The sequence below is a fragment of the Trichoplusia ni genome, chromosome 12 (genome assembly GCF_003590095.1).
Source record: "Trichoplusia ni isolate ovarian cell line Hi5 chromosome 12, tn1, whole genome shotgun sequence".
NCBI lineage: Eukaryota > Metazoa > Arthropoda > Insecta > Lepidoptera > Noctuidae > Trichoplusia > Trichoplusia ni.
In genome coordinates this window covers 10,806,238-10,831,405 of record NC_039489.1, presented here as the reverse complement: position 1 = coordinate 10,831,405, position 25,168 = coordinate 10,806,238, and the positions used below count along the sequence as shown (strand labels likewise).

The window sequence follows — 25,168 nt, the reverse complement described above, 5'->3', positions numbered from 1 at the left end:
TCCACATAAGATCTAATAACTTTTTACAGTGGGAAATATATAGCATCGGTATAAACATTATATGAAATATCATGCAGCTACAAGAACATAAATAGACTTATATAAAAGAGATTTGCTATTTATTCAGTCGAAAACAATAACTCGAAAACAGGCAAACCACGGCTATAAACCTGTATAACTATAACATAATTATACGTCATTAAAACGTAGTCAAGACAACGTGTTAAATACGCTCTTGTTCAATAAATCATAAGCAATTAGTGTCAGAGAACGCAATCAAAATGACTCAATTGTAACCTAATTGATTTAAATAAGCTTTTTTATATAAATTGACAGGACATTAATTGGGCTACCAATTATTCTAGATAAGGCAGTGTTAAGTACTTCACACAGGATGTAGAATAAATACACGGTTATATTTTAATACAGCATCTTTGCATGTGAATATTTTTTGTCACCTGTGCTACTTAGATACCATTATAGATTATCACGCTATGTTTGTCACTGTCAAGTGGCATAAAGTGAGAATAGACATTTTATAATGTTACTAAGTAAAGTGTTTTGAATACGGCTCAATTGAATAGAATCGAATAAAATAGAATAAACGTTTATTGTTTCCAGTATTACAGCTAGTAGTAGTACACACAAAAGAATATAATACCGGAAGCAAAAGGTTCAAGCGTCAGCATTAAGTATCACTTAAATCACACCCTGTATGTAGAAAGTATTTTGTGACAACACAATTACACAAGGATTTGGTCGGCTGGTGTTTTTACAGCTATAAATCTGTCATAAGATTGTTAAATGGAGGTCACTTTATATTAAAAAGGGTCTACGCCATATTTGGTTTAAAAACTGAAAAGCTGGGTACAAAATGCAAGTAAGAGTTGATAATTAAATTATAATGATAAAATTGCTGTTTTTTTTCAATACCAAAACGTAAGGATGACTTTAAGCGGCCATTTGCAAAATTTTAAGATAAATATTTTACTAGAAAAACACTCTATTTTCAGAATGGGGATGGCGTGGTGGCACTTTACCACTTAATCCTCGTAAAGGAAGTAAGCCAGGCTGGTTGTATTTAGCCGGTAAGAGACGAACACTACTAACTTTGTCCACGGTAAAAAATAAAAAGAAAATTAATAAGTATTAGTGCATAATCTTGGTGGTTAATTCATCGCTCCTCCGTTAGCAAAATAATGTCAATAAAGCAAATGCTTGTCGGTGTGTGTTTGGTATGTTATGTTTGACGACCTCCGTGGTCGAGTGGCGTACGCACCGGTTTCAAGGTGTCGCTAGCTCTGAGGTCCCGGTTTCGATCCCCGGTCGGGTAAATGTAAAAATTAACATTTCTACATTGTCTCGGGTCTGGGTGTTTGTGGTTCCTTCGTTGTATCTGAACACTGAAACACAAGTGCTTTAGCAACTTACTTTGGGTTCAGAACAATGTATGTGATGTAGTCCGCATTTATTTATTTATTATTTATTAGATAATTTTTGCCCTTTGTTTGTGGAAAATTGTTTGCAAATAGTGTATTATTAGCGTCTTGATCACGGCAAATCGCTCTTCTTTTCCAGTAGGAGTTTAATTGTAGCCGGTAAGTCGACACCTCCTTTTTAACTGACTTCAAAAAGCCTTTCTCTGAAATCGGTTTTTTCTTACATTTTGAAGTTACCTCATCATTGGATTAACCGATTTTGCTGATGTTTTTTACATTTAACTTGAAATAGCTGTAATATGGTCCAATAAACATATCAGCAAGTTTTTCTTAGTAGTTTTTATTTGTCTAACTTTTATTCCTATGAGAAGATCCTCCTGTCCTTTCAAGATCACGAGTTATTATTGTACCTCTTCTTACACGTGATAGCAACAATTCTGCCGACCACAGACAATCCGGTGATGACACATCGCTAGTACTATAACCACTACAGCTAAGTCACGCGGACCGCGCCTAGCTACCACCCGCTGATTGGGGGCCTAAAATGGCGCTTGCTAGACAATTTAAAGCAAAAGATAATTGTTGTAAAATTTAATTCTGTTTTATAATTTCGCTGTTAGTTTTTACTTATTTAGGCTCTCAGTTTTAATGTTACCTTTAGGCTTCTAACTTAATATACTTTGAAACACTAGTGGTTTTCTATCTCTCTTCTCATGCTTTAATTTTCAATCAGTTAATACCTACCTACTGACTAGATTGCCAAAAACGTGTTTAATCTACGTTTTTAATTTTCATAGAATTAAACTTGAATTTCCTAAGGTGCAGAAACGTTACAGGTAACTAAAGAAGGACCAATTATACACTTTCATACTTATCATGTAATTAGCAGTCAAAAATCTCTGTTCAATAAACAGTCACCAAGTCCAACCATGCAGCATTTTAGCGGCCCAACATTAATCGAACAATGCCAAACAGAACCAAACCGCGGAGTTTATTAAATACCTAATTATTGTATTGTAATGTTTAAAATTAATGTATCAGCACTTATCATGTTTTGAGATAGCTATTGTTGGCTTAATAGCTGTGACTGAACTTAATTGCCGTTTGTTAATTTATTTTGGAGATAAATTCTTTGTTTGACTTCATTATGTTCTGTAAATACAATACAAAATTTGTAGAGGTTTATGTACGACTTTGCCCCCTGGTGTTGGTGATTGTAGCAAGAGAAATATAAGCTTACTTTATGTCAAGTTTTAATTCTTATAGTTTCAATATTAAATTGTTAAGCTGCGAAATTGTTTCTGTTCTGACCTCTTAGTCTTATGTGACCATATCCATAAAAATGAATTTTTAATAAAAGCGCCAGCTCATGATGAAGGGACTCTGGTTGCACCCGAAACTAGTCAGTACACGTGAGTAAACCATCATTAAATAAATAACTATGTTTTAAGAATCACTGCTGAAAATCAATGGTGTACCATAAAGAAAATTCTAATCTAATCTAATCTATGAATTTGCCTCTCAAAACTTCTTACAAAATGATCCATCGTTTACAAAGTCCGTTAAAAATTCATATAGCTTTGCAAAATAGTGGAAACTATAAATTTTCCATTTGCAATTATTGGTAACGGAGTGAGGAACATTTATTAAGGTTACGCAACGCAAACAATGTTTAAGAATTGTGTTATTCTCAAAGTGACCTGTTGCCAACGCAACTTACTTACATAAGGGGAAACTATTAATTACTAATTGAGATTTTTATTGTGCTTGTAGACTTTCATTTTGGTTTTGAGGGTTTTGTAGTCGAGTAAACATGGTATCCTAGTACTGAGGCACTGCTATCTATTCTGTCCATCGGTATCATCAATATGTATCTCATGAATTGTGATTGCTACACAGTAAAATTTTCAGATAGTTGTATGTCTGTATAGTACAAATACCTACTAAAAATCGTAATATAAGATTTCTTTATCTTTTTATTACGGAACCCTCAGTCACCCACTTTTGAATCTGTTTATAGGTAGAGAGGTGATTTTTGAAAGTAAGGAATTTAATTGAAGATCAAGTTGATTATAATTATCGACTAAAGTACTGAACTGTTAAACAATCGTATGTAAGTCAGTTTAAGTAATAGTTTCTAAGTAAATATAGGTCTTTTTTTTTTTAATGGGACTAGCCCGCCACACATGCCCGTCATTGCAACTCCTGTAAGCCAGGATCTACAATGAAACCAACGAAAACCACCGAAACACTTAAGTTCGGTGTGTCCCAGGGGGAACAATTAACTGCCTTGGAACCCGCAACGAAATTAATCAGAAATAGTAAAGAGGAGGAGTAGGAAAAAATGTTCCACTTCCCTCCATAGCAAGCGGGAGACAAAAGAAGAAATAGCTAGTTTTAGCAGAGAAAAGAGATTGACAACTGAGTTAGGCTCAGTTATCAGGCACCACGGATATAAATTTACAGTTTAATGGGTCCTATAATTTAGGAGCTGTTATTTTGATTCCAATAATAGGTATGGCAGAAACGTCTGAAAGCACGGAAATTTGCTCTGGTTGCAACAAGGTCCTCATAGTAGACAACACCGGATGTTGGCTGCAAACTATTTAATAAGATGTTACGTTCGTCTTGCCATAGACCACACTCCCACAGAATATGATGTGCAGTTTGCTCATATTCACTGTTTGCCGTTGAACACTGACATAATGGTGAAACGACAAGTTTAAATGAAAATAATTTGCTTTTAAAGTTACCATGACCTGTAAGGAACTGGGCTACACAATGATCAATCTCCATCCAAGTCCTCTCCAGCCGCTCATGAACGGACGGAAAAAATTGGTAGAGGTGACGGCCCTTAATAGACGTTTCCCATCTAACCTGCCATTCCACCATCAGTTCTTCGGAGACGTCTGTTAGCGGTTTAAATAATCTGTCGATCTTTCTACGGTCACGATAAAACAGGAAGTCGTTTTTCAAAAATTCTCTAGTGGAATAATACATAGCCGCGCGACGTTGTATTTCGAGATCAACCGGTAAAACACCTGCTAAGACGGGCAGGGCTTCAGTACTTACAGTCCGATAGGCCTTACACAAGAATATCAACGCCAACCGTTGGCTTTGAAGTAGTTTACGTCTTGCAGCGCCTATTGTGGCCCTATCGGCCCAAACCGGCGACCCGTAACAAATACATCCCAGGTATGTTGCTCCGTATATGGTCTTCAAGGTGTTGAATGAAAGTCCCCAAGTTGACGTGGAAATCCTTGTCAAGGCATAAAAGTTATTTTTTGCTTTATCTCCGATGGATTTTATGTGCTCAATAAATGTAAAGTTTCTTTCTAAAACAAGACCGAGATAACAAACGTTATTTCTTTTTTTAACTGTTATTCCGTTAAATTTAATACTAGGCGACGATTTTAGATTGCCTTTGAGAAGTAATTGAAACGTTTTGTGTGGTGCAAAAGTCAGACGGTTTCGTTTACCCCAATTAGATATTAAACTCAAACTTGTATCGGCTAAATTTTCGAGCCCGGCGCGAGTATTTGATTTAATGAGCAGAAGTCCGTCATCTGCGTAACCCGTAAGTGAGCAGCCGCGAGGTAAAGGAATCGCGAGAAAATCATCGAACCCTAAATTCCATAGGTAAGGACCTAACACCGACCCCTGAGGACATCCCAAGGTCAATGCCTTCGACACAGAATGATGACCAAGTTTAAGTTTGGCTGATCCATGTAAAAAGTAGGAGTAAATGAGTCGGTAGATGTTACCGCAGCAGCCGCGTGATTTTAATTTAAGCAGTATCATTGGCCACCATGCGTTGTCGAAGGCACCGGAGATATCTAGGAAAATACCCAAGACGTAGTTCTCGTCTGACAAATGCACCAGTCTCCTAACCGAGATTGCCGCGTCTACAGTTGATTTCCCTATTGTAAATCCGAATTGATTTTTGTGGAATCTTGGTCCGTCCGGCAGTAATCGTGGGACAATAAGGCGCTCCAGCAATTTACCCAATGATGGTAGCAGGGTAATGGGTCGATAAGATTTGGGGTCGTCTGGCGCCTTATCGCCACTTTTTGGAATAATTCTAATAAAGCCCTGACGCCATATACAAGGAAAAACGCCTTCAGCAATACATTTGTTGAATACCGTTAAGATACAATCTCCCGATACCTTGCATGCCTCCTTTATCATCCTGTTAGAGATTTTGTCTTCCCCAGAGGCTTTATTAAGAGACAGTGATCTAACAACAGCGACAAACTCGGCAGCAGATGGAAGGTCTGACATTGGAGTCGCAGGAACATCGGCAGCGAATGCTCTTATTTGCTGGTGATAGTCATCGTCGGTGTTTTGGTGGTCATCCGGCATAAGTGCGTTTAGAAGTGCCTCTGTGGTCTCCTCGATCCCAGCGGTGTGCATATTATTAATTTTGATGTTATGTATAAATGCCAGATTTAATGGTCTGTTGGCCTTGAACTCGTGGTATAAAGGAGACCACGGGCCCTCCTTGTCCAGTTTCTCGACTACTTTACGTAATAAGTTTCCCTTTGATTTTTCAATGGCAGCTCTATAACGCGACCGCGCGATTCGAAAGGAACTCAAAGCAGCAATAAACACGTCTCCCGTTATTTGACGTTTCTTAAGAACATTAAGTTTTTTACGCGACCTACGGTACAGTTTACGTTGTTCAGTGAGGTAGCCGCTCCACCAGTCACATCTGTGTATATTGGTCATAGATCCGCGACCAATGGCTACATCAGCACAGTAAGTGAAAGTAGCTGATAAAATCTCAGCACTCTCTTCAGCTGACAGGCCGTCACGGGTGAAGTCTCTGGCATGACATTCAAAACATGTTCGAAAGAAGTCCCAATCAGCATTCTTTGTTTTGTACCTATAGTCGCCCTTGACGTAATTACAATGAGAACCTCGCGCCACTCCTGACGCAAATTCGTACACAATCAGGCGATGGTCACTACAGGACGCATCTGGAAGGACACGCCATTTGTCTAAGCGGACGTTTGCACTTGAAAGTGTGACGTCAATAGAAGATTCGCCCATTTGGCTGCAAAAAGTAGGTGGTGCATCAGGGGTGTTGTGAATTGATAAATTCATTTCAGCGATGAAATCCTCGACGGCACATCGTCGATCAGTATCGGTAGCCCTAACTTTGCCATACCATAACGATGATGACGCATTAACGTCTGCGCCTATAATAATCTTACAGCCGGCAAGCGACCGCAAGACATGGCGAAGATGGTGTATGTGAGGAGCAACAGGGTCAGAGTATTGAAAATAACAGCTCACAACGTAGATTTTAAAAGATGCAGTTGAGACCTCCGCTACGGCACAGTGTGACGTCATTAGATTTTGCATCGAAGTCACCGTGAGGTTACTTGTACGCGAAACGTAGATTCCGGCTCGTGCCTTGCTATCCAGTTGCACGACTTTATTACGCAAACTAGCATTTTGGTATTGTTCTTGTATTAAGACAACATTTAGTTTATGGTCTAGTATAAGTTGTTCTAGTTCCGACGTCGCAACCCTATCGTTATGGAGATTCAACTGCCCTATTATAAGACTATCCATTTCTTTATTAATAATTGGTGCTTAGAACCAGCTGTTCAAGTTTGATCTTATAAGTCGGACAATCCTGAGACCCGGTACGATGGTCACACGGTTTCTTGTAACGTTTGCACGCTACGCAAACAGGTTTAAACTCAGGCTTATCCTTCTCAAGGCAGTCCGTCGTCTCATGCGCTCCAGCACAGTTGGCGCAGGTGGGAGTTTTATGTGTGCAATACTTCCTGACGTGCCCGTATTCTTGACATTGATTGCAACGCACCAATTCTAAATCGTCTACAAAACGACAAGGAGCCCAGTCTATAAACAATTTCTCCTTGGTGGCTACAAGATGTTGACGTATCGCGGAATCAATTTCTATGCCTATCCATTTACGGCCGTGATTAACCATACGCCGACGAATTACGCGAGTATTTTTAATAAAATCGTCTTCGGTTACCTTTAGTTCGTCCTTAATGTTTTGACGGTACAAAGCTGTCAAAAAAGTTTTGTCCTCCATAGAGGCGGGGACATCCTTGACTAATATACGCGGTTGACGGCCCTTTGGCTTTTCCAACCGTAAGCCAGCGGACTTAATCGCCTCGACTGATTTAAGTTTTTTAATTTGACTTTCATTCGCGACGCGTAGTATAACGCCCGATTTTTTAACTTTCTTAACACCGACTATTTGAAAACCGTCGTCACTCGGTTTGATCGCGGTCATAAGCGCCTGCTTTGTAGCTGATGACGTCACGTAATCTGCACTACGCTCCTCCGTCGGGTACGCAACTACACAAGGCAGCGGAGCGCGCGACTGCACCGGTGGGACGGCTTGCGGCAAGCGAAGTTTAAGTTTGTCGGCGTATGACTCCGTTTGTTTAACGCGGGACTCAGAAGCCGGATTGGTTTTAAGAAGATCTAATTCGCGTTGCGTATTAACTAATTTTGTCTCATTGCAGGACGATTTAATGGCTAACAAGGAAACTATAGCCGTTATGCGCTGAGTCATGTCCATAATGGCCGACTTATTCGCGATATTTATGCGCGAGCCCTGATCGTTTACGAGGTCATTGATTTTGGACAGATAGGTTGACGCTTCGGATACGAGATCGCAGTAGTTGGCGTTGGAGGTGTCTAAACTCGACTCATGGTCCTCATGAGATTCCGACCGTTGTACACGTTTGGACATATCGGGTGAAACGCTCGATGGTGATATTTCACAGAATAGTCTTTTAGACGTCACGGAAGGTGGTGACCTTGAGGTCATATGGCTTCTACCAAAAGCATTCCCGCCGCGATCCGGCGGGTCATCGTTTAAATATACCGACATTACTTACACTTGATAAAGAAAGCGAGTTAATTACAGATGATAGTACAAAAATAAAGTATTAATAAGATCGTTAACGAGTATTAACACCGGCCGCAGAAATATATTACGCTACCCTCAACTAAAGAAATAAAATGAAATGACTTACCGGATGATTATGTCGAATAATTAAGCACAAATTTAAATTTAAATCACAATGTATTACAAACCGTACACGAGGAACACTATACCACACAACTGGGAACAATTCACGAGCCGGGATTCGAACACAGAACACCGTAAACGTAATTTAACCGAGCAGCGCATTAGACCCCCACTGCACCGTACCGACGCGCGGAGGGAAGTGAATATAGTAGACCAGTAAATATAGGTCTACTGACACTGACATTAAGTACTGATATTAGTATAATATTTATTTGGATAAAAAATCTTAAACAACATATTTTCTTACATTAATTTCCCAGAAAACCATTTAAGTTTTTTGACCGTAAGTGGGTGAGTCACATAATTTGTAATTTTTATTTTTCCAACATTTCCTCATCCTACAACTCCCATTCGAGTACCTTAAAACATCTTACAACACGTCCCTTTAGTAATAATAGGGATTTTTGCAGGGTCCTTCTTATAGTTTTTTGTATAATAATGGATACGTATTTTTTAATTTGTCCCGCAAACATAAATTGACCAAATAACAGTGAATGAAACCTACGCGTGACGTCACGATTGAGTATAAATTTTACTCTATCGTTACGTCACAAGCCCCCTCTCGTAAACTTTAAAGCAGTTAATCTTTGTCAATTCTAGTTTTTCTGAAAAAGGAAAAAATACGTGTCTCATTCTTTTCAATTATCTAACTGAGGGACTAATTAAATTTTTTCTTATATTTTATATTCTTTTATACCCAGTCATCATTCCTATTCTAGCATCAAATCAATTGATATTCTAATCGTATCCAACCAGCATACGTAATCCTATCTGTCCCGTGACGTAAGCACGTTATGACGTAGATCGAATGCCGATAGTTTGACGACAGTCCTTTGTCTGCTATAATAGGCTTAATACTGTAATAGTAGAAAATAGGACTTTAGAATAGATGTTGTCTAGAATTTCGTCTTTGGTGATAGAGGTTTAGGTAAAGAATGCTTTAAATCGGATTAAGTTTCAGAGTGCACGCTGTTTTTGTAACATATTTAAGAACGGCTTTGCTCCTATTTGTAGTAACGTGTTGGTTTATATTCTATAACCTTCCTCAATAAATGGGCTTTATAATAGTGACATATTTTTTCAAATCGGACCTGTAGTTCGTGATTTGGGCGTTCAAACAGAAAACAAATTTGGGGTTTATGATATTAGTAAAGACAATGCCTGAATAAATATCGTGTATAGTGTTGTTGCATGTAAATGCATATGCTCGTGGCTAAGCTATAACCGCATAAGTGAAACGCTCACAGGTAAAGCTATGCTTGACGCGGTTGGTCCGTAAGTGGGTGACCATCTGAGTCATAGCGCGTTCCTCCGTGTTTCGGAAGGCACGTTAAATTGCGGGTCCCGGCTGTTATTCCTACATCTTTGACACAGTTCTTCTTTGTTACAGGTTGTCAGAAGCTTGAAAAGTCTGACAACCAGTCTAACCAAGGGGTATCGTGTTGCCCAGGTAACTGGGTTAAGGAGGTCAGATAGGCAGTCGCTCCTTGTAAAACAGTGGTACTCAGCTGAACCGGTTAGACTGGTAACCGACCCCAACATAGTTTAGAAAAGGCTAGGCGAATGAAAAATGTTGTTGCATGTAAATCTTTGTTCATTAAATAGTTTTGTTCTAGCTAATCTGGATATGGTCATATTTTCGAAAAATGGATTATTGATTTTTATTACGATAACGGCCTGATTTTGAAGTAATTCATTCTAAACAACTTGAGAGAGTTTTTGCACAAATGTATGACAATTTATTTAAGTAGAAGTAGGAATTATTCTGCATTAAAAAGCGTTTAAATAAGGCTTATAAACCATACTTATTCCTCGTTTAATTCCTAAATATCTTTTAGGCATCCTAAAAACTAAAAATATGTATGAATCATACAGGCAAATTATAATAACATTGTTTGCTACAAACATTTCGTTCTGCATATTATTATGTTTGGTCGCACAACAAAGATTAATTGTTTTCTAAATATAATCTTCTAAACTGAAGACATATTACTGTATGAAATATTCCTGAACAAAATATTTCAGCTTAAAGTCTGTGAAGCAAATTACTCTTGGACGTCTAAATGTTTTCTCTAGTTAAACTCGTATTTCTAACTAGGTGTTGCCCGCGACTTCGTCCCCGTAGAAGATATAAGTTATGATATAGGTGTACCTGCCCGGTTTTTTTCACATTTTCCATTGTATCTTAGCTCCTATTAGTCGCAGCATGATGGTTTATAGCCTAAAACCTTCCTCGATGAACGTTCTATTCAACACAAAAATAATTTTTCAATTTGGACCAGTAGTTCCTAAGATTAGCGCGTTCAAACAAACAAACAAACAAACTCTCCAGCTTTATATATTAGTATAGATATCAAGGTAAGAGAATAGATGTAAAGGTACATTTAACAGATAATTTAAACTTTTAATAGTTTGAAAATAGACTCCTTATAGTTAAAAATAGAGGTTTTTTTCTATGTTTTATTAAGACGTACAGTTTTGGATATTGTAAGAAAAATCCTAGTATTATAAACGCGAAACTTCGTTTAAAGCGCGTGATCAGGGACCTCTATAGTTAAGTTGTTAAACAGCGCGTTGCACCAGGAATGGCAAGTTGAAGTCCTGTCTGAGACTTTTGAATTTAAATTCATAAATATAGGGGCTTATTCTGGTTTCACATGATTAAGATAATTTTATGATTAAAGCTCATCTTCATCATACTAGCCTTTTCCAAACTATGTTTGAGTCGGCTTCCAGTCCAAGAGGATGCAGCTCGGTAACAGTGCTTTACAAGAAGCCTGTGTAATGCGCTATCCTAAAGGTTCTATATTGCAAAGCTGACCTTTACTTCCACGTGTCATGAGCACTGGCATGAGCATATTGTTGGGTATCATGTAGGTACGAAAGAAGTGCCGTAGGTAGGGCATTCCGCATAGAAAATATTTCATGTAATATCTGAGAGAAAACCAACTGTATGTATGTACGTATACTTCATGATAACGCAGTATGTTCCTTTATACGCATAAAAAAGAGAATATTCACAAAATAAAATATTAATTTAATTACATTTTATCGCCTTGATGTCTTGATAAAAATTCCAATGTTAATGGAATGAAAATATATTGGTAAGATTAAAAAACACTTTACATTTGTTTAGTATTTTTAAATTTACATTGCAATAAAAATAATGCTTTTAAAACGACCGCTTCATCAGGATGTATTTACCCCGTCTTACCCAAAGATAATTCAACCCATTTCAACCGCTTTTAGAAAAGCAAACATATTAAATCAGATCACACGACCACTCTAAATAGATCCATATAAACATTGGAATTTTCAAAATAAACTTAGCATGGACATAAAAACCGACATTCCGCGACAAAACCGCGCACAAAAGCTAGTGTATACTTTAGGGTGCATACAGACATGTGTGAAAAACAGGGTAATTCTGATAACACTGAAACTTGTACCTTAAGTTTAAGTATACAAAGGTCAATATTGTTCGATAATGTCATTACTTTTCTTTTCTGACCCTAAGATGAAAATTCCTTTCAAAAATAATTTTACTTAGAAGAACTGAGAGTTCACTTTCCAATACCTATCACAATAAAAAATAACCGCCGGGTGGTAGTTGACCAAGCCAAACCCATTCCTGTCGTGAGTTCGATCTCCGACAAGCACTGCAATGATCTACGAACCTTCTTCGAGACTGGGTATCTTTATGCTTATGACTCGAATGTTTGTGTAACACTCTGGGACACAGGGACACAAGATACTCTTGAAGTTTTTATAGAATAGGTAACTATCTTGAGAATGATTTATTTAAATGAGGCAACGCGACGGTTTACTCACGCGTAATGATCGGAATTGCCCGACTAGTTTTGGAGTCCTCAGCTGATGTTTCTTTAAAAAAAAATAGAATTTTTTAACCTCAGTTTTGTATTATGGTCTACACTGACCCTAAGAGTGTAGGTGAAATGTAGTGCGGTGATTCCGCACTTGGATGCATGCCAATGCGTGTTCCGTTCACATTGGCGAATAAAAACCGATTACGACTTACCAAGGGACATTAGAATCGTAATTTGAACTTTTCTTGATAAATGAAGTGTGAAAAATGTTTAATAATTATTTGGATTTGTCGTTTGAAGTAGATACAAAAAAATACTTCAATGAATTAGGCAAGTTAGTTAATTCGTGATGACAGGTTTTTACGAGTAATGGATTTCAATCGAAAATCTTTTCGTTTAAGATTCCGTAACCGAGGGAAAAACGCCACTAGTCTCTCCGTCACTAATTTGAGTCTCATGAATTAATACTGAGAAAGCGGTAAAATAATAAATACCCAAATGACAACCGTTCTAACCAAGGGGCTATCGTGTTTCCCAGGTAACTGGGTTGAGGAGGTCAGATAGGCAGTCGCTCCTTGTAAAACACTGGTACCTAGCTGAAACCGGTTAGCCAATGATGAAACGACCTCCAGGCAAGCAAAGCTGCCAGCAACAACTAGTAATAATGCTAGTAATTCATTCCTATGCTCTAGTGATGTTTGGCAAATCTACGTCTAGTACGAAAAAACTGTAAATATTTTCTGTTTATCATAGCAAAATGGAATTTTCATGTCCAGTACAGATTTAAATTGAGACTTTTTATGATACAAGTTTTTTAGAACATTACCCCAATGTAGGAATCTACTGTGTGGGTTGCGAACGGACATAAAATACTACCGACATTAGACTGTAAAGAAATGTGTGTAGAACTCACAAGAAACACTTTTCTTTTTTGTGAAATAACCTCCTTTCTCTTTAGAACCTTAAATATCATCATAATCTACTAGTTTTAATATTTCTATTAATATTCTTTTACCATTGAAGCAATGACAGGATTAATTCCCAACAATGTATTTCATTTGTTAAGAACCAATGATTTCCTTCTTAATATGTTTTTGTGAAGTGGATTAAGAAACAACGAGTTAAACCTTAAACCTAGTCCTAGATTTCTCAAAATCATAATAAAGTCTTGATTACCATCAAAATTGCACCCAAGGCTTAATTCAAAGAACAATTATATCAATCATCCATTCACCATGAACATTATATTACAAATTTATACCCATACAGGTTTCCAATTAATGACTCGAAAGTTGCCAGTGTAAAAAGACAAATTACCCCATAAATTACCCTATAAATTGTCGAGCGTCACTTAAGTGTTGCCAGTTTACCTTATCTGGGGTAAATTACACGATACTTTTTTACCGGTATTTTTCACAGCATTTATCATAAAGATGGATCTTGATATGGCCTTGTAAGGGTATGTTGAGACTACGTGATTTAAATAGGCGTATCATAAGAATAGGGTTTTTGCCTTTCGATAAAAGAAAAAAACGTTTTGTTATGGAGCTATCAGATTTATCGGCAAGAAGTATTTCGTATCCCTTTGTAGGATTTAAGGTTCCTAAGTGAGCAACAGATGAACTCTTTTACTAATATGCGTGCGAATGTCCTTTTCAATTACGTAAAACTTCTTAAAGAGCTAATATAAAACATGACGTCAATTATAAAATACACAAATTTCCGCAAAAATTCTTACTGGAGCATGCAATTTAGAGACAAATTTAACGCAATCAACAAAATACTTATCATTATATTATAAGAACTCATAAATAATAAACATCAAAAATATTAAAATACATATTTGCGACGTTCCTATTAAATTATTACGAAAGCGAGACGCGACCGGCTGACACAAATACGAATTACATTGCCAGTTAGAAAAATGTCACCCACAATTAGGAAACTAGCTGTTGCTAGTGGTACCGCCTGCAACAAATCAAACAAATGTTCCAACTGGAACATTCAATTGGGATACAAAATTATACGTTATAAACTATCCGTGTTCCAAATTACGTCAAAATCGGTTCATGGTTTTTGCATGAGAGAGTAACGAACACCCATACTTACAAACTCTCTCTAATAATATTAGTAGGAAGTAGTATTTTAAGAAACTGTAGAATATTAAGTTAGTTAATACGGGTAACAAATTTAAATATTGCATGGACTGAAGAGTCATACTGTCGTTGTAAAGTTATAGCATAGAAAATATATTTTTGTTTTCAGGGTGCCTGTGACAAGAGCTTTTGGCTGCGTGGACGTCGATTACGAATTTCAAAAGGAGAATAATGTTAGGTATTTAAAAGTAAAATTTTGTGATCTCTGTGGTGTAAGCGACCTCCATACAATTCATGAAATTAGTATTAGCTTTTACAGGTACTCATACAAATGATGACCACACAAACTTACGTTTTCATAATAAAAGTGTCATGAAACTATCACGTAAACACAAATACTATTAATGGTTAACAATAACAACAAACGCCTTCAACTACAGAACTAAACTTAATGTTATAGATCAAGCGCTATTATATCATACTAGCTGTTGCCCGCGACTTCGTCCGCGTGGTTAGAAGATATAAGTTATGATTTATACCTGCTCTGTTTTTTCGACATTTTCCTTTGTATATTCGCTCCTATTAGTCGCAGCGTGATGGTATATAGCCTCAAACCTTCTTCAATGAATGGTCTATTCAATACAAAAATATTTTTTTCCATTTGAATCAGTAGTTCCCGAGATTGGCGCGTTCAAACATACAAACTCTTCAGCTTTATATATTAGTATAGATTAAATGAAAATGTAATAAAAAAAAAACCTTTTTGAAGTCGTTTCATGAAACTATATCACGCTCTACATTCTCACCTACATGCATTCAAATAATAATCCTCTCTCAACTATCAAACATCTACAATATAGCGATCAAAATACCGAATGGGATCCATGAATTTCTGTATCACAGCTTCGAGAGTTCGAGAGAATCAATACGGTTGCTAGCCTATCCCGGATTACGTAGGTATATGTAGATGCATATGTTGCAGTTTGATTGATGTTATGTAATTACTCCGGTATTTACTTTGATGGTCTCCGTTTGATGTAGTTTAATTAATAGAGAAGGTTGGTTCTAGTTGTGGTTTGTTCCAATTTGATTATGTGGTTTTAGTTGATTCAGTAGTTTTTAGGACTTTTCAGTAATTTTCCATGTATCTACATGGAAAAGTTGATACAGAAGTTGGTAATTCTCGAATACTTTTGTCGGTATATTTTATAATTTCGTTAGTTAGATTTTATGATCAAGAAAGTTTTTTAATAGCTGCATTTTAGGGGGTTTCACAAGACATAGAGCAGGTTTAAAAAAAAAACCCAGACAAATGGACAAAGGGAAGTTATATGAGTTTTTCTCTCAGTACAAAAAATCCTTATATATATAATAAACTTCTTCCTTATATTAGTCAATAAGACCAAACTATAACCAAATGCTAATATTTGACGAATAAAACGAAATATCGGCTATTTCCTATCAGTGTACACACTTGCTCTACAATGCTTTGAGCATTGAATTTCATAGGTAGCATCAATAGTCCGCTTTGCAGGAATATTCAATCAATACAGTTCTGTGTAGTGCTAACAATGCAAAGGCATGGATGCATTGAAATTATTCGACTGTACATTACATAACATGTTTGTACAAGGACTCTACAATTTTCAGCGAAACAGTGTGTGATTCAGTGTTTTTTAATAATAAGTAAATACCCAGTAGTTTGTACGATAATTATAACAGTTATAATTACCATAGCTTACTTTTTGATAATGCTTTTACCGGTACACAATACGACAGGAAAGTTCGGTGGCCATAATGGCGGTATTAGGACACGGCTTCAATTAAAAAAGGGTAGTCGGAACAGCTGCTAGATAGGATGATATAAGGAAGACTTGAAGAAAAAAATGCCAGAGGCATATATCCTGTGGTGGATCTTGGGAATCCGGGGAAATAAACTATATTTTTAGGATAGTCGATTGTGACAAAGAATAGCGATACAATGAATAAAACATAAAGATAATTTCCATTTTTCATTTTTAGTTTTTACAAGTTAATTTGTCTAAAATCCAATAGTTATCTTTGTACATAAACATAAAAAAAAAAACAAAATAAGAATTTATTAATTTTCAAAACCGGTAGAAAATAATTTAAATAAAAAAAATATCTCGACTCTCTTCAAAACAAAATACCGCTAGCTGATAAACTTTAAGGAACCCTAACATACCTACCAACAAATCAAATGTTTCTAGGAATGCATATAAAGCGGCGCACGCGCACCTAACCTAGTAAGAAGGATACAAGCAAAGCGTCCGTACATCGCCACTGACCTAATTCACCGATGAATCATACGGATCGGTGCTGACATATTAAAACAGTTTGCGAATGGTACATACTTATATACTATACATACATATATAATATTACTAGCTGTTGCCCGCGACTTCGTCCCCGTGGGTAGAAGATATAAGTTATGATTTATTCCTGCCTTGTTTCCTCGCAGCGTGATAGTTTATAGCCTAAAGCCTTCCTCGATAAATGGTCTATTCAACACAAAAATATTTTTTCAATTTGGACCAGTAGTTCCTGAGATTAGCGCGTTCAAACAAACAAACAAACAAACTCTTCAGCTTTATATATTAGTATAGAAGTATAGATATAGTTTGTGTTTAAAATGCAGAGCTTTTTATGTTACGTAATCTTATTCGATTTGTTTTAGATGTTTTTTTGGGTTTCGAACACAAAGTGTCAAAGCGGAATTCTATTACTGAGATAGTAAATCTATCTATCTGTCCAAGTCTTAAATTTGAGGGTGGTTACCCAAAAATATTGTCATTTGTAACTAATTTATGACCATACCAATAATCGTTGCCCAACCTCATTGTTGTCGTTATAAAGGCCTGAGACCTGAAATATATCCATGAGCTACACGTTACGCTCACCTAACAGCCTGGTGCTGGTCAGACAGACTTACAGACGGACACTTCAATAACACTTTGGGTTTGAAACTGTACAAGATCAAGCATTTAAACAAAACACAAAAATTAAGTTTAATATTTATAATGTGTTCCGAGTTGTGTAAATACGAGTACATATTTCACAGTCTATTTAAATATTAAAGACTTACGAAAATTACTCCTACTTGTAAGACCTATAATATTTGAGCAAAACAAATCAAACATTTACTCCTTCCTTATTTACACAATAAACAATACATTTGTATAGTTTAAGACATTTTAAACAATAATAACGATCCCAATGATTCATTGCAAACAATTCATTTGTCTGTATAAACGATTTGTAATGTTAAACGCCTGATTGCGAGACATTGAAAGATTTATGTTTTACTATTAATGTGCTATCACGACTACATTTCTAAAGGGTAACCAGATGTGTTGAGTAGTGGTTATAATTATGAGAACTGTATTGTAAACATAGCAATTATTGGGAACTCTACTTAATTGTCAACATATCAATTGTTTTCAGCAATTTAATTGTAAGAAGAAAGTGTTTTTTTATGGAATTTAATTACTTATTCACGCATACCATATAAATAAATAATCTATATCTATACTCTATACTAATATATAGAGAAAGAGTTTGTTTGTTTGTTTGAACGCCCTTCTCAGGAACTATTGATCCAAATTGAAAAAATCTTTTTGTGTTGAATAGACCATTAATCGAGGAAGGCTTTAGGTTATAAACCATAACGCTGCGACTAATAGGAGCGAAGATACAATGGAAAATGTGAAAAAAACAGGGCAGGTATAAATCATAACTTATATCTTCTACCCACGGGGACGAAGTCGCGGGCAACAGCTAGTCCCATATAAGATGGTTTGAGCATTTGTCATAACGTACACTACAGTTTGGCGATTTCAGAATCCACATTATATTTTCTTTCAACGTTTACCAGTGACATCTTAGAATGAACTTGAAGGTGATAATGGTTATTTTTTCACGAAATTTATTTTTCTACTTTCACATCAATTTCTTGGTCGTGTCATTTAACTCAAATGCACAACAACACATGACCAGACTCGCGAAGAAATTTGAAGTATTGGAAGTTACAATTACAGACTCCACACCCTTCATAAGCTAATTCAATTGTAAAATCTCGAGTATAACATCGTAATACTACAGCGATACCTAACGTCTACCTATAACAGCCGTTAGCATCTAAATAAAGAAGCTATGTAGTTTCTTGACCTAATGATTCATCGGTGCCGCGGTTTATTGTGAGTTACATCGGGGAAAGAATATTCAATATCTTCATAGATCTGAGTTTATTGGAAACAGCAATAAAAATTGTATAGTTTTTTAAAGACAATTGGAAAGAAACATCTTGTTTTTAAATTGAAAAGGAACAGTTCCATTTCAATATCTCAATGTTTATAAATACTCTCAAAGTCTTCCAAAATATTTAAATGACGATTTTGCAATATATCGAATGTTTTTCCAAATTATTTCTATTCAATTTTTATTTTGTGAGGTCAAAAGGTAATTTGAATAAAAGCCCACGCCGGGAGCAAAACGTTAACATATTATGTCGTAAAACGGTTTAATTCCGGAACTGATTTATTTCCGATTTTGATTCAGTCGTGAAATAGTACTAGTGAGATCGTGTAAAGTTCCAATGTTATCAGTGACTTTAGCTAACGATCGAGTGTCGGTTCTTCCGGTGCTTCTTATATACATGCTTTGCTTAACTCCAGCAGTACTTGGACTTTGAACAAATTACCCTTACAAAACAAATTCAGGAGAAAATTAACAACTTCAAGTAAATTTTGATTTATATTTAATCTCTGAATAAGCGGATGCTCTGATAATTCAACCTCTTTAAATCTAATAATCTCAATGTTCCTAAACGTAACAAGAATAATAAATATAAACATTGTCTTCCAAAATTAAGTACAGATGCACCTATACAAACTACTTCTACAACTTTCCTAAAATAGTACCTAACAACACACGAACAATAAAACCTATTTTCACACCGAACTCTAAAGAAAATTCAGACATATTTACGGAATACCTAACTAATGACGTCATCTCATAAATTCTCGTTTTTAGTGTACAATGTAGTACATACACAACACATTAAGGCAACTTGTGACGTCAAAGTACTTTGTGCTCCTAGTTTTAAGAAAAAAAAATCTATACAGCAAGTCGGACTCGCGGGAAAAAACAACTGGTCACCAATCGAATTCGCGACCGTAAGAAATATTGCCTAACCTCAATCTTCATTGTGATTATTTGTTGTTATAGCGTAAACAGAAAAATAACTGGTGAGCTTTCACAATTTACGGCACAGTTGTAAAGTGTCTGAAAATAGTTTGAAAGAAGCCATTATGTAAAACTATTGCCATACTCAGTAATGATTTACAAAAGTTGCCCACTTAAAAGTTACTGTTGAAGCACTATTTTTATTTATTGTTCTATGAAATCTATGTTTCTTCATCATACCAAATTCACAGTCTTTGCGGTTTAATTGACACACAAACATACATATCTCATTATCCACACAACATGCACCAAAACCAATTGCCTATTGCTATGGTGTAAGCAAGACGACACTACACCGTGCATTGCTGCATCCCGCTTGCACAACCCAAACATCCTGATTTGATTCGCATAATAAGCGAACAGTATACAAAACAAAAGAATTAATATTGATTTACACAAAAAAAAATCGATACAGTATATAATCGATTGAGCAATTCGACATAAAAAACGAAAGTGAGCACTTTCCGGTTCAATAAAGTCGTAACTGGCGGCAGACATGTTGTTTTTATTTTTATACAATCATTTAATACTTAAGAGTAAATTGTATATCCTTGTAGCATTATAAGTTCGCGTTCAAACCAAGTATACGTATATACGCCGATTGTGAGCGAACGTTACAAATTTTATTGTACCCAGATATTGGCTACTTAGGGCTCCCGAAGGTTAAAAACGGATCCCCAAAACTAAGGCTATGCTGTGTCTTCATTAAGCCGTGTGTCCGTCAGTCTTTCCGACTGTCACTAGGTGGATATCACATGAAAAGCTTTAGCTAGACGGATAAAATTTGCATAGATGATTGCATGATTTTTGTTGCCGCTGTAACAACTAAAAGTTACTGGTACATACATTTGAGAGGTTATTATTTTCTTCCAGTAAAAAAATATTTCTGTTCAGTTTTTTTGCAGGAAAGTCATTGTGAGCCTCGGGTAGTTGAAAAATATATTTTTTGTTTCACGATGACCCGAGGATTTCCAATGTTATTGCTCTTGATCGATTGTGACTATACTATAAGATAGTTTGAACGCAAAGCGTTATTGACAAATATTAAACTTAAGCGAGAAAATAAACAGTACTGAACTTAGAAAAATATTAACTACTCCTAAATTTTTCAACTCAGTATGTAATAAATTATAGCAAAAATGTTAAGTCTTCTGCAAAACCATATTAACAAGGTTTTTAAGACAATTATTGACAAACGATCGCTACCTAAGGTTTCTAGAAAATCACATTAGTCTCGCTAACTTATTTGACTCACCTACATTGCCTAGCTTTTCCTTAGAAACGTAATTTCCTAGATCAAATTGCTTCCAATGTAGGATTGTTTATAAAGGAGTTTGTATTTGCCTAAGGCGAAAACATTGCAAAGAGGTAAACTAACATTGAATAATTAGGGCTTTGCTTTAAGGCAAATTAAGGTCAGGAAAAATTGCAACCCTTTGGGTACCTGCGGAACCTTAAAAATATGAACGTCTTTTAAAATATTAATGTTTTGTAAGAATATACTACACCCTAGACATGCACTTATTAATAGATGGGAATATATGACAAAAAGTTTTATGAATATCGATTCAGTAGTTTAGTCATCCAGGGGTAACAGACAGACACATTGACTTACTTTCCAATTTACACGTAGTTTAAATTAAAACTGTAATTTTTTTAAATATGTGACCCAAAAAGGCCACAACCACAAAACGTTAAAACGACAAAAAGTTTCGCAATAATCTGTAGAGACTACCGTATTACGTGTAAAAGCAATATTGTTATACGGACACATTTCGATCGCTTATTGTCATCGTAAATTGTTTTAATTACGCGATAGTTACCTTAATACCGGGTAAAGTGCTGAAAATTCAAATAAAATAAGAACTTTCGACATTAAAACACCATACAAGCATTTATGATGGTATTAACTTTAAGTAAAAAATGGTGTTTCATTTTCGATGGTCCGATTTGTAAGTAATTGAGTGCGATGCTTTCGACATTTGCATGAATAGTGGAAAGTTGTGGAATATTATTCTGTTATGTATTTGGTTCACAACGTCGCATAGTTTTTTTAATAAATGAATGACATGTTCGTCTGTGTATTTTCAATATTATTTAAGGTGTTATATGTTTCCTTGATTCTTGTACAGTTAAAGTCGGTTATTCTTAAATTTAGTTAGCCTATGCAGGGTACCAATGGCACGCGTGCCATTGATGGCACGTGACACAATATTTTGGGCACGTCGCAGAATAAGGTATTTTCAGACGATCAATTTGATAGTATTTATAATTATTATTTTCCAAATAATCAGAAAGTAAAAATTATTTGATGGCATGCGAATGACCCCATTAAACTTTTTTTTAGAAAGAATGGCACGTTGATGCATAAAGGTTTGCCTACCCTGGCCTATGGCCAGTGTAAAATCAGTCAACTTAATTAAGGCATTCATAAAAAAATCAGAACATAATTCTATTAAGGGTACTATGGTATTGGAAACACAATCAACAACCTAAAAAACTTCTATTTCATTATCAGAACCCTGCCTATAATCGTGTTAAAATTTACATTCATGTACCTACCTATAAGAAGACAATATAATATGCAGTCCTTCAAATAATTTTAATCCGCTACAATCAAGACTTATATAATAGACGTGTAGATACCCCTGAATCATCCCTCACAAATACGTATCATAAATGCATCGGCTGTCAAAATTCCATTCCAAATTACCCATATTTGACGTTTGCTATAAACATTTCAGAATCCCGAGTGGGATTAGAATCTCTTACGTATTCTCTCTAATACACACGCAACTGTTTACGTTGGTGAGGTGTTACTAAGCACCGCTTTGTTGGAGCTATTAACAGATAAGAGCTTTCAAACGCGGAAAGTTTTGCTAATTCAAGATTCGCATTTGTTTATTTTGTTAAACAAAACAATGTTCAAAAAATCCCTTTGATGTTAATGAAGACATTGTAACAATTAACAAAACACTCCTTGTTTTCCAGAATCGTATTCGGCAATATTCTCGGCGTAAACATTTGTGCATCCGTCCTTTTCGATTAATCTCGAGTTTAGTGACAGTGATTTAAAATAAACACGATCGCCCTTACGATTTTTAATGCCCCTGGAACAGCTGTTGCATGATTCACGCGACATTGGCCCGAAGCACGCCGGGAAACACGAAGAATATATTTAAATACGACACGACCATGAATATGATCGCGGATTAACAAAAACTGCGACCGATATTGTATATTCCGCTAGCATACGTACTGACAAAAATCTCAGTGTATAAACTTAAATAAACTTTGGCAATAACACAAGATCGTTTGTTCTTAAGCTATTTTCTGCTGAGATATAAACATCATAACATAATTTGTAGTGTTTCACTTTGTTGCTCTTTTTGCGGACGTTATCGGGGTCAATAGGACTACAAAGGATGTTTTAAGTACTTACATTGTGTTGATGTAGTGTCAGCACGACGTTGTCGAAGGTGGACGAGTTGGAGAGGGCTTCCGAGCTGCCTCGAAGCAGCTCGGCCAGCAAGTCCGCTCCCGGCTTTACTTCAGGTGACGATGTGGCTCTGACGTGTGTCTTATGCCCCGCTGCCCTGGTCGGCGTCATCGCCCCAACGCTGGTCTTGCGACAAGGAACCGTGTCAGAGAGACTCCGTCTTCCGACTTCTACGGACCGACTCGAAGGTGCCTCCAAATTCTTACCAAAGGGCCCTCTGTTAAACTGTTGCCGTCTCGCTTCCACGTCCGACGTGTCTGACGGACAGAACGGAGACGGCGAGGCTGTTCTGTCTCTGGAGCACGTGTCGCTCTCAGCCTCAGAAGGCGAGTCGCCATATTTCCGTCTCGCTCGGTACGAGTCGTCATCTCGCTCGTCTGAGCTTTGTTGGTAGAACCTCGCACGCCTCGCCTTGAGCTCTTCAGATCGCGGCCACATCGGTGCTACTCTATCAGACGGACTTGGTGGACCATTCGTACATGAGTCGTCAGATTTATCACCAAGCAGTGAGGAGGTCCGCGTTTCGGCTGATAAACGCATGTCTTGCAATGACGTTTCACTGCTTTCACGCTTGCAGCCGTTTACAGAAGGAGGCCCTTCCTCTTCGCCACCATCGTCACTTGGCGTTGTAATGTAAATTCCCTTTCTCCGTTTAGTTTTGTCTAGGGGTCTACGTCTCTCTCTAGCACCTATCGGGGCAGGAGTGCAAGGATTCTGAACAGCAGCTAGCAAATGGGCGACTTGTTCGCTGGTAATAGTTTCATCCTCTTTGTCACGGTCCAAGGACCCATCCGACGCGGCGTCAGATCGCTGCGGCTCTTCCGACGGTAACTCCTTAGACCACTGTTTCACTATACACTCATACACAGGCACAGGGATTAAATTTTCCTCTACCGGGCACTCCTCAATAGTATTAGGAAAATTCGAACACTCACAGTCCACATTAGCACACGCGTTCGTAGGGGGAGCCGGGAGAGGGGGAAAAGCAAAAGGCTGTGGTTCTAGCGGCGAAGTACCTTCACTATGTGCTTGTGCACTGTCTGCTTGAGAACCATCACTTTCTTCACGGAGTTCATGCAAGACTCGCGGTGTCATCAATGCCGGCAAACTACCACCGGCCTCAGTCGGGCCCTCCTCCCGCACAGGAGGGATCCGTCGCGGCAACGGATGTGTCAAGGAACGAGCCCCGAGCTGCTTGTGTGGTGCATCAGGTGGTGGTGATCTTGGAGCGGGCGATGCATGAGCTAGCAACCCTTCATCAGAACCAACTGCCGAGTCGACTGATGCGACAGACCCTCCTTCGGTTGTGTTTTCATCTGTTGCTAAGCTCACAGTATCAGCATCGCGTCGTTTTGCACTCGCAGCATCTGAGACAGGCTTTGCAGGGCGTTTACCGAAATCGAAAATCGATTGATATTTGTTCGGTCCACGATAATATTTATCTTGTGCAAAATCACCTTGGGAAAACGACGCGCTGCGGTATGCTATAGTCTTTTGTGCGTAGGAGCCGACGATCGAGCGGGGCTCTACGCGACCGAGAGTAATGTTGTCAGTGTCAAAATCATCGCAGCGGTCCACCGAGACCCCTCGGGGAGGGCTGTGTCGGTGGCGCGTGCGAGGTGGTGGCACGGGCGGCAGCACGGGCGCCGAGTGCGGCGGCGGCGGTGGCGGCGGTGGCGGGGGCGGCGGCGCGGTGTGCGCGCGCGGCAGCAGGCGCTCCGTCAGGGCCTGCAGGCCCAGCAGGCGCTGCTCGCGCGAGGGCCGCTCGTCGCGCGAGCCTCGGCCCAGCCGGCGTTGGATACGATCCAGCGTGCGTCGATCAGGCTTGGCGCGGCCGAGGCACGCCGCCACCGCCTCCTCGGAGCAGCAGCGGCAGGGGCAGGCCCGCGGCGGCGGAGCGCGGCGGACGGCGTACCGCACCGCGCCCAGCGTCACGTACGGGGACCTGCGCACACGAC

The 25,168-nt window shown here is 37.8% G+C and overlaps 1 protein-coding gene across 7 annotated transcripts in view; it reads right to left on the bottom strand.

Moving 5' to 3' along the window:
- Nucleotides 1-25,168, bottom strand: part of LOC113499210 (rho guanine nucleotide exchange factor 17) — a 118,334-nt gene that overhangs the window by 53,056 nt on the left and 40,110 nt on the right. For all 7 annotated transcript variants that reach the window (XM_026879597.1, XM_026879595.1, XM_026879590.1 and 4 more), the window contains one exon: nucleotides 23,154-25,155. In XM_026879597.1, the coding sequence (XP_026735398.1) occupies nucleotides 23,154-25,155 (2,002 nt within the window). The remainder of the gene's footprint in view (nucleotides 1-23,153; nucleotides 25,156-25,168) is intronic.